The 11386-nt window shown below is 41.0% G+C and overlaps 1 protein-coding gene across 1 annotated transcript; it reads left to right on the forward strand.

Annotated features, from left to right (window-relative positions):
• Positions 1 to 675: 675 nt before the first annotated feature.
• On the forward strand, positions 676 to 11275 carry prkaa1 (protein kinase, AMP-activated, alpha 1 catalytic subunit). The gene is made up of 9 exons (XM_047570184.1): positions 676 to 873; positions 3410 to 3551; positions 4878 to 4971; positions 5284 to 5428; positions 5803 to 5890; positions 6023 to 6247; positions 6349 to 6862; positions 6955 to 7081; positions 8496 to 11275. Exons 1-9 carry the CDS (start codon positions 777 to 779, stop codon positions 8780 to 8782), a joined length of 1719 nt encoding a protein of 572 aa, XP_047426140.1. The 5' UTR covers positions 676 to 776; the 3' UTR covers positions 8783 to 11275.
• The last annotated feature ends 111 nt before the right edge of the window (positions 11276 to 11386 follow it).

Here is an 11386-nt window from a genome sequence, read left to right on the forward strand (position 1 = left end):
TGTTTATTGTCACTTCCACAGTATGTTAACATGCTGAAATACTACTTCACACACAATAACTGCAACTACTGCTGCACTACTAAAAAATTAAGTAAATAAATAAATTATATAAAAAAAAGACAACTGAACATGCTAATTGAAGGTAACAAGTTAACTAGGCTGCACATCTTTACTGTCATATATGCAGAATTTGTATCGGGTTTCTGTTCACACTGGAAGAAATTAAGAAAAAATGAAAATAAATTTAAAAAATATGCCCTTTATTTATATTCACGGGGCTAACTAGGTATAAACCTGTTTTTTTCTGCCTATTTAAACAAACGCTTAGTTTTCTCTGTTAATAACTAATGTTACTTTTGTTGCAGTTGTTCATGTTAGCTATACCGATAGTCTTTTGTTTGCTCTTCACATATTTACACTTTTTATCTCCATTCCCTCTACGATATGACATTCATTTCAAAGCAATCATACGCAGTGTTATATTATTATTATTATTATTATTATTATTATTATTATTATTGTATAGTATTATTATTGGCTACTATATTAGTCCATGACCGACCGATATCTTAGTTTACCAAGTGCATTTGAAGGCGACACCTGACGTCGTCTACGAGTTTGACGAATCGCGCACGAGCCGGGGAGCCTCCCACTCTCCGTGCTCGGGGAGAGTGAGAGAGAGAGAGAGAGAGAGAGAGAGACAGCGGAGTTGGGACCATCTCTGCTCGTAGCTAGTAGCAGCTAAGCTAACCCCGCAGCAAGGCCACTGCGGGAAGATGGCGACGGAAAAAACGAAACATGAAGGAAGAGTTAAAATCGGACATTACATTCTCGGAGACACGCTCGGAGTGGGCACATTCGGAAAGGTCAAAGGTATGTCTGGCTGTCTTGGCGTTTTTTTTGTGCATCCTGGTGGCGGCGGGGGGGGCTTTTAGCTTTAGCTGCTAATTTTTAGGGCTACCGTTAAAGCTAACCTGTCGCAACCGCCAGGGAGGTAACAAACCTGTTGCCCCCGCTGTCACTTCGACTCGTTTACGACAAATATTGCGTTTCGAGGAGCACGGCTGCAGGCGGCTGGAAGTACAGCCCGCTGCGAGGCTTGCGATATTAGCTTTAATTCAGACACATATGTTTTCGTTAAGAGCTAGCTTCGCTGCGAGCCACAAGTCGCTTGTCAAGAGAGACACCGGGAAGTAAGATGTTAGCGTTAGCAAGGTAGCTATGTCCTTCTTCACAGTCATTAAACATAGAAATAAAAGGTTAAAATTTCTTGCATGACATGTAGTCTGATTTGTATTTTCCATCTCATTAAAGAAGGATTGCATTTATGAGGAGAGCGTTGGTTAAATCGAGTTAAATCTACGCCTAATGGACGGTTAATAACCTCTGTCAACATGCACCTCGACTTATGTTAACGTGTATTTGAGGACAAATACATTCTAGGCTCAGAAAGTTGTATATATATTCGCACACATTCAAACCACTGACAGTAAATAGCGTTGGCCATCTTGTGACAATTCAATGTTCTGCCGGGAAACTTTTGGACCTGACATTCATGTGGATGTTACTTAGACATGTACTACCCATTTAGACCAGACCAGACCCCCCACCCCATAGCAGTGACATTCCTCGACAGCAGCAGCAGCCATCCCCAGCAGGATTAGGTTTAGGAAAAAATGAAAAAACTGCACATCATGTTGTTCTGACCTCCAAATTCAGTGGATACGAAACTGATTAAGTATCTGTGGGATTCACTGGAACAAGCCTGATACACAGAGACCCCCTCCCCTTAACCCACAGGAACCAAATGCCCCCAACTAAAAACATTCTGCTACTAGACGCAACGGGACACGCTCAGAAGGCCCATGTCCATTCACTGATGAGTCACAACTCTTTTAGAGGCACAAGGGAGACCTGTGCAATATTAGGGAGGTGGTTATAATGTTATGCCCGATTAGTGTATATACCCTTTATAATAAACATGTAATTGAGTGAACGGTGCGGTCTCTCACTTAAAAAGATAAGCGATAACAACCACCTGCTCTGTTTACAGTCAGTTAATTCCCGGTGAGTCATCTCTCTGCCCTCAGTTTTTGTTGTTGAATGGAAAAAAAAAAGGGCAGTGATTATGCTCTTGATTACTGAAGACTTTAAAGCAGTTGTTCACTAAACATCCCAAACGTAATTGTGCTGTTTTTCCCACCACTCATTCAGATGGTAGGATTTTTATTTTTTTTTTCCCTCTGCGTGGGAGATGTGTTCGGACAAGGTCGGATTGTGTTGTGGATCCATGCTGCATACTCTTCCACTGAAGGATTATCTCTTTGATATAACTGAAAGCCTCTTGGGCCACACCTTTGAATTTTTTTTTTTTTTGCACTAATTCTCAGTAAAGTACAGCAGATGCTTCAGTTCTTAAGCAAGAGTTAATGTTTTACCGTTGGCATTCATGACTGTTTTAATGTTCAGTTTCAACTGCGTCAGAAAGGTGGTGATTCAACTGTAAGGTCATTTTGGAGGATGTAGTTTGTTGTGCTGTTAAATTGTATTGAATTATGCACAGAACTATTTATGTTATTCACAGAAAATGGGGTTGTCATAATAATAGATATGTGTTTGTACAGCACAATATAATTCAACAGCGCTTCAAACCGCAACAGCTCACTGAGTTATTGTAAACAAATGCTGAATACCATACTTTCATGAAGCTTATCTAATGTAAAAGAGAGATCACTCTCATTGCCTGTTCACTTTAAAGAACCAGTGCATGAGAAGAAAAACAAAAGTGACAAATGTAAAGAAAATTACAACGCAGAAAGAGTACACAGGAGTCTTTTACATCATCGTCTTCTCATCCAAACAGTTGGATGAATAAATGTGATGACATGATCATCTGAATAAAATCTAGACTAGCTGATCGTCCTCATTCTGGAGGGGCCTGCTCTAGCTTCCTAGTCTGCCAGCTATTAGTATTTCTTCACTTTTCCCAGAGGTGTTATTGCCTTTCACGCAGGCACCAAACACATTTGCCGGCTGATAATTGACTGTAGTCTACAAGTTCAACGTTCTGTTGTAGCCAAAGGTGACGTGAGGTAACGTTACGATCGGCTTTCGGTGCTGCCGATAGTTCTCTGATGTGGGTATGGTGTGTCTGTACTTGTTTGTCTGCTCTGTGTAACAGTCGGAAGCTAAAGTGCCAGATGCTTAGATCTAAAGTCGATGGGGAACAAAAAGAGCTGTCAATATATCTATAGTATTGTGCACTGTGGCTGTAAATAAATCCTAGTAAATGCTTTTTGTCTGTTATGTTTGCACTACCTGTAAGAGGGTGAACATAGTTGTTTTAAACCAATTCATTATAATATGTAACTGGTATTACTCATGCACTCTCACCCTGTTTATCCTGCAGTGGGCCAACATGAGCTTACCAAGCACCAAGTGGCGGTGAAGATCTTGAACAGGCAGAAGATCCGCAGTTTGGACGTGGTGGGAAAGATTCGACGGGAGATCCAGAACCTCAAGCTTTTCAGGCACCCTCACATAATTAAACTGTAAGTCCTAGATTACACTCTGCTCACTGCTCCGTAATCCCCCTGCCGCCACATTAATGCAACCCACTGAGCTATTTCCAGCCTTTAATAGTGTGTTTTAGAATACATCCATCCAGGAGGATATCTGTCTGACCCAGTCTCCTCTCCCGTCAGTCCTCTCTCAAATGTGCAGCAGTTTTTTTGTTTTGTTTATCCCTTCCGTTAGCCTTTTATCATCCAAAAAAGACCATTATCTTTGTCTTGCATTACTATTAAGCCTCTTAAATCCACATCTAAATGTGCAGTTACTGTGCAATTAAAATGTAGTCAACTCGTGTGCTGTTTAGAAATGCCTCTTCCAGTCTCTGCTTATGATCAGTTCTGTTGTAAATTGTTTATGGCATTGGTGACGATATCTACCCATGCCAAAGCAGATAAATCACTACCTTTGTCATTTTAAATAAGTCATTGTTTAACTTTAGTGGCTGAACCGTCTACGGTACTCCACATCAGTTGGGTGCCATTACACAAATGCATCAACCAGCGATAGTGACTGTTAAACTCAAACATGCCGGGGCACTGATCTAAAAATATTATCAGAAAATTGCTGTGGCACTTCCTGCCTGGTATGTGAATGTGCACAGGCTCAAAGCCACAGTCCCAGGGTCATTAAACTGACCAGGAGGCGTGGTTAATTGCATGAAATACCAGTTCCATGTCATGCATGCAGAAGAATGTAAACTGTGCGTGAGTGAGAGATCCCGTCTTTGACGGTGCGCACATACCAGTGGGGCAAAGGACAGCGCCGACTGTCCGGGCCGGATAAAATCAAATGGAGAAAAGTAACGCAATACTACTTCTTGTATTTCATAGTAGCAATTGTGACACATGAGATGTGAACCTTTTGCTGAAACTTTGGTAAACTTTGACACACTGTTTTTCTGCGGACGTAATCATCATTCCCGTTCACTTTGGCAGTTTTCTGATGATCTGCAGCTGGTGGATGTTTTCCTAAAATATCTTAACGCTGTTGCCATTACTTTGCCACTGGTCGTTGGTATTTTAAAACCTGTGAACCGCAAGCTGCATATTTTGCATCAATTATAGTGATTTGCTCTATGGAAATGAGCCACGTACACTCGATCTGCTTTCTGTTCACACACACACACACACATATTTCATCAGATGTTACTGGATTTCACTGTTAACTCTGACTACACAGTTTCTAGTCTCGGCTGATTGCGCAAATTCCCATTTATCGTCATATAAATGATGGAATAATGCACTCTGTACAACTGCCTACTGCGGATAACCCACATGCTTTCAACTTTGTGTTCATTACTGTAGGTATCAGGTTATTAGCACCCCTACAGATATCTTCATGGTGATGGAGTATGTCTCAGGAGGAGAGCTCTTTGACTACATCTGCAAAAATGGAAAGGTAATGATACACTTCAGTACTGGAAATCATATCCTGCGGGCAGATGTTCCGCGTTTCGTGTCACGCTTTCAATCTTTTATACGTAGCAGATGTTGTGTGTTTTATTATTAGTGGGATCACAGTGGGGTTTGTAATTGTCAGACCGTTATGGAGATACAGTAATCTCTGTACCGGGGTGAACTGAGTGAACCGCAAACCGGCGATGACTGGAAAAGATATCGAACGCAATGCGAAGCGATGCTTAGTCAGCGGAGACGTGCTAACTGAGTCACAGAGGAGATCGCACCTAATGGATGATTTCTGCTCTGACAGTTGGATGAAAAGGAGAGCCGTCGACTGTTCCAGCAGATTATTTCAGCCGTTGACTACTGCCACAGGCACATGGTGGTACACAGAGACCTCAAGCCAGAAAATGTGCTGCTCGATGCGCACATGAATGCCAAGATTGCAGACTTTGGTACGTATCTGTCAGTCAGTATTTTAATATGGACGTTTTGTGATCACACGATTGGCAGTTTTCTTTGTGTAACAGTTCAGTGAGAGTTTAAGTTTTAATCCTTAGTGAATGTCTTTGTATTTTGACACTGCTCTGGGTTATGACTCATACTCCCTCTCGCAGTCAGTGGTAAAGGCACTTTCTCTTTCCTGGGTTTCCTAAGGTTTAGCTGCAGTGACGCCACAACATGGAATAAACAAGACATTGTAAAAGCTGATAGTGGCTAAAACATTCCTTCTTTGTGTGCATGCCAACATGTTCCATGAGTAATCACAACAGCACCTTATTACATCGCACATTTTTTATGCTTTATAACGGTGTAAAATCTTGTGCAGGTTTGTCAAACATGATGTCAGACGGAGAGTTCCTGAGAACGAGCTGTGGTTCTCCAAACTATGCTGCTCCTGAGGTTATCTCAGGAAGGTAATGTTTACTATTATTCCATCTTAAGAAGCTAAGAAAGACACAATCCAGAGTCTCACTACGATGGCATTCCCTGTTGCATAAACAAACGTTCATGACACACCGCTTTCATGATTGTTTCTTTGTACTCAGGTTATACGCTGGTCCCGAGGTGGATATCTGGAGCAGTGGGGTCATTCTCTATGCCTTGTTGTGTGGGACGCTCCCCTTTGATGACGATCACGTGCCAACGCTCTTCAAGAAGATCTGCGATGGGATATTTTTCACCCCGCAGTATCTGAACCCTTCAGTTATAAGCCTCCTTAAACACATGCTGCAGGTGGACCCAATGAAAAGAGCCACAATCAAAGAGATCCGGTAAGTCCAAAGATTTTAGATCAAATTATCTTCACGACAGCAACTTAATACCTCTCTATAATCCTATTTTGTTCGACTACTAAAACAATTCCACCCCACAGAGAGGATGAGTGGTTCAAACAAGACCTACCCAAGTACTTATTCCCCGAGGACCCCTCCTACAGCAACAACATGATTGACGACGAAGCCCTGAAGGAGGTTTGTGAGAAGTTTGAGTGCCCAGAGGAGGAGGTCCTAGCCTGCATCTATAGCCGCAATCATCAGGACCCGTTGGCCGTCGCCTACCATCTCATCATCGACAATCGGCGCATCATGAACGAAGCCAAGGACTTCTACTTGGCGTCCAGCCCCCCGGACTCCTTTCTGGACGACCAGCACCTGACGTCGTCCGGTGCAGCTGTGGCCATCAAGCCCCACCCCGAGCGCGTTCCCTTCCTGGTGGCGGAGACTCCTCCCAGGCCTCGCCACACACTGGATGAACTGAACCCCCAGAAGTCCAAGCACCAGGGCGTTAGAAGGGCCAAGTGGCACCTGGGTATCCGCAGTCAGAGTAGACCCAATGATATCATGTCAGAAGTGTGCCGCGCCATGAAGCAGCTGGATTACGAGTGGAAGGTACGTAGGCCTGACATAGTACTTCTTATCTTGTATCTTAAAGTCATATATTTTAACAGTAATGACTTCTTTCCCCCTCAAAACCCGTTCAGGTTGTGAATCCATATTATTTACGTGTGAGAAGGAAGAATCCTGTTACTGGGATGCAAACCAAGATGAGCCTTCAACTCTACCAGGTGGACAGTAGAACCTACCTCCTTGACTTCCGTAGCATAGATGGTAAGTTTTACCTACTCTCTTCTTTTTTTTTGTAGGGTAATACAATCTGAATTTGGGTCACTCTATTAAGATGCAGCTGCTGGGTTACAAAGTTCGCACATGTAGGTCATAAATGAGGAAATAAACAAAATGAAATCAAGCATAACGAGATGTCATCCGTTTTATAGGGTTGAATAAACTGCACAGTAGTGTAGTGTAGTAGTCTTGAAGCTGATCTGTGCCAACAAATACCAGGATCACAACAAACCAAAGACAAGGTTACCATTCTGTCTTTTGGTCAGTTGTTTATTTGAAGTTGTTTATTTCATTTTGCCTCGCTGAGACATAAATGTTATACTATGGTGGCTTAATAAACTAGATAATCCTTTAAGCCCTTAGTGTCTACATAGTGTTTATCGGGATTCTGTCCTGTAGCTTGCTGCCCTGGTGTAGACCTCATAAATGATTGACTCACTGTTGAGGGCTTAAGGGAAGTCTGTGTAGTTGCCTCAAAGGAAAATGTGAGATAAGAGTGCTTGTATGGACCATTGATGTTGCAAAGGCACACTGTATAAAGGGTATGAGGTTACAATTTGACTCCAGGCACCGGCCAACTCGGCCCAGATGTTTACTTAGGTAGCTGAAGACTTAAAGGAATGGAACGGGCTGAATTTGACAATCAGAGGCTGAAAAGCATTAGTGCTGAATGTTTAGTTAGACGGGTTTCCTTCTGTCATTGACACATGGAAGGTTATAATACCACACAGAATAATATTTAATAATAATGTTAATCCTTTTTATTACCTCTTGTTTGTACCATCTCATCAGCACACAACAGTGTTTTGGTGCTTTGTTGACATGTTCCTTAGAGACGACTGAAATCATTCTAATCAGAGATTCAGACTTTTTGCATGCTAAAGAAAAAAGATCTGATTAGTATATGTATTTACTAAAGGGTTCCGGGCCGATATTTGAGTTTTTTACTGTGCCTTCGCCAATACATTTATATATATTTTTTTTTTTTTTTTTTTCCTTGGTAATATTTACAGATGGGCATCCAAGCAGCCATGTGCTGCTGGAGACACTGTGGACCCGTGCAGCCCATACATTGCCCCTCCCATTTGTTATCATTGTATAATTTTCATCATGTAAATGGAGGTAGAAAAGCACTGATTGGGTTTTATTTTGATTATTAGGGGAATGCTAGTGTCAAGTGTATGGGTGGGGAAACTTTTTGCACTGTGTTTTAAAATTTGACAGACAACCTAGGGTCAGTAGTGTACATAGTATATATTTATAAATGCTTGACAGGCCAGACTGTGGCTCACAGGCCTTAGTTTACTCACCCGTTACTCAAAACTGTGTTTTTATAGCTATTTATGTTGAATTTATGTGAGTTCTTAAGTAGATAACAGTTGTCTCTTGTGTTCCTCAGATGATATGTTGGAGACAAAATCTGGAACCGCTACCCCTCTCCGCTCCGGATCCGTGGGCAACTACCGCACGACTATTAAGAACGATGTAGACGGGGCAGAGGTTCCAGCTGCTACTACTAGCACTGTGCCCCCCACCAAGGCGGCCGAAGGCTCCTTAGCTTCATCGCTGACCTCATCGATCGACTCAACAGGAGGGATGGACAACGCGTCCGTCCCTCGACCAGGAAGCCACACCATCGAGTTCTTTGAGATGTGTGCAAACCTTATTAAACTACTTGCACGATAGCTTGCAAAACAATCGCTAGCCTTTTTTCCTCTCCGAGTGTCTTGATAGCAATAAGCATGCAACCGATTCATGGCTCAGTTCGTCCTGGTCCAGGATGAAGTGATTGTCCCATGGCACTGATGCAGGTTGGTGTTCCCTGAGCTGAAGGGGTGTATACCGAGCTGACTGGGGATGTAAGGGGTTACTGAGAAAGACGAACGACAAGCTACTTAATTAGCGATGACAGAACAACATTTAGGAGGGGGGTCTACAATTTCCAAATCAGTCGAATAGCAAATGTCCACATCCCACCTTTACATACACGCGCAAGTGATTACACTGAATTTTCTGTACTGTAGCCAGTGAGCACTGCTTTCCAGTACAGAGAACGAGATCACGTATTTGCCTGCAGAGAAGAAAGCCGCATGACGAGGTTGGGAATTTATGTGGCGGTCATTGGACGCAGGATGCACTTTTGCACAATATTCTTTTATTTCCTGCTGCTCTTGTTTTTTTTTGTTTTTTTTGGTTTTGTTTTGTTTTTCCTCTCCCAGTGGGGACCAGAGTAGTGGTGCAGGTGTATCGGGGCGCTGCACTGGCTATATAACGAGGGTGGTCGTACCCATTATACATTCATTAGACTCTGAAGAAGTGCAGTGACCCCTGTATTTCTGCCTTGTGTCAGGGACAAAAGAATGCTTCATCAGATTTATGTTAGGTTTCATTTTTTTTTTTTTTTTTTTTTTGGATCTGAATCGTCAAAGACTAAATTTTGTCCTTGTTGTAAAAAAATTGTTTGACATTGTCTGTCCCCTACATTTTTATATATAAAGACGTGAATATATTTATCAGTGCGTTAAGTGGATGGAGTGTTGGTTCTAATGGAAATCGATTATTTTTTTCTTTCTTGCATTAAGATCTATTGCTGGATGGTATATATTTTCCTTTTTTTTTTTACTGTCTGGTTTTTAAATCAATATCACTGTTTGTTTCCTTCAATCACAGTTACTCTGATACTTGATTGTCTTTCCACATAACTATAACCTGCTTTTACCATTTAAGAGATATTTTGCCATGACAGTCAAAAATCTATAAATATATCATTTTCAGTGTCGCATATAAAAATGGCAAGTTGATTTTTGACTTTTTTTGTTATATATTTTCTCGATTTTTTTTTTTTTTTAGATTAATTAATAGGATTTGAATATAATTAATGAGTGAAATGCCTTTTGCCTACTTAAATTCATAAATGCCAATCCATCACACGTGTATAGGCCTCGGGACTCAATCTGAAAGTGAGTAGTAGCAGTTACATGCAGTGCATGGACAGTGTTTGTTGGCAGGTGAATACATCCAAAATAATGTCATTTTTGGACATGTTTATGTTTTGATTCCACGCGCATTCCCTCGTAGGTTGACCTTAAACAAAGGTTTACATGTGTTTATACCTGAAACAGACTTGTGAGCTTGGAATTATAAAGAATTATGAAGCAGTGTCGGGACAATGAGAGGTCTGTTGACAGTAAAAAAACAAAAAAACAAAAAAAAAACATCAAGATCGTAAATGTGTCGCTGATTTATATTTGATAACAAAATGTCAGAACACATGAAAGCTCCCAGATATGTCTTTAACTCTGTGTTTGATGCGTTTCACTCCATTTTCTGTCCAATGGTCTTAACGTTTTAAGTGGTGTCAGTTTGGCTGCCTTATCATTATCAGTACTGTTCTGTTTTTATGTCAGTGTAAATTCAGTGCTGGTCAGAATTATTGGCTCCTTTTGCATTTTTAAGGGTTAAAATTCACAATTACTGTTATTGTTCACACTGCAAAACTTTTATCATCCGGTTCCGTTGGTGCCAAACTATTGTAGTCACCAGTAACTGCTACCATCTTTATTAATGGCAATAGGAAAACCAAAGCAAACTTGTGAGGTGAATTGGCTCAGTCAGTTAAACCAGGATTTGCATGTTCTTACTGTAAAATCAAACGCTTAAAGTTTGGTTTTATAATTTTTTTTCTGCAGCTTTAAAAATCTGACTCATTTAAATAATTTACATTTCAGAGATTTAATTCAGCAAAATTTGCTAAGAGTGACAATAATTGTGATCATTTCATTTCCCCTGTTGGAACAGGTTCGGACTGAAATACTTTGTTGATATCGGACCATTATGTCTCAGTTTTAGAGTTACAGTGATCATGGTAAGGACACATGAGAGGATGTTGTTAAGCTAAACACGTGTAGTTGCAGTTCTCAGCACAAAAGCTTGTCATGGTTAACATGATGGGTTTTGTCAGATAATAAATGAATGTGTGCAAAAAACTTGAACTTTTTGCCTTGCAATGGTGTCTAAGTGGACTGTTCAGTTCAGGATCTGTTTGAACTGCTTCATAGAAACATTTATTTTTGTTTGGTGTGTAAGGGGACCCTACCAGATTGACCAGTGTAAATTTGAATTGACAGTGTTGAATCATTTGTATACACAACTGCCTAATAAACTGCTGAATTGCACAAAGTTCTACTGAAGTTTGTATGTGTGTAGTGTTTAGACTAATTTTATTACTATTTTCTACATATTAACTTCATATATTAATCAAGGAATATCAGTCTGCAAGGAGAAAGGTTA

Source organism: Mugil cephalus, chromosome 19 (assembly GCF_022458985.1).
Source record: "Mugil cephalus isolate CIBA_MC_2020 chromosome 19, CIBA_Mcephalus_1.1, whole genome shotgun sequence".
Classification (NCBI taxonomy): Eukaryota; Metazoa; Chordata; class Actinopteri; order Mugiliformes; family Mugilidae; genus Mugil; species Mugil cephalus.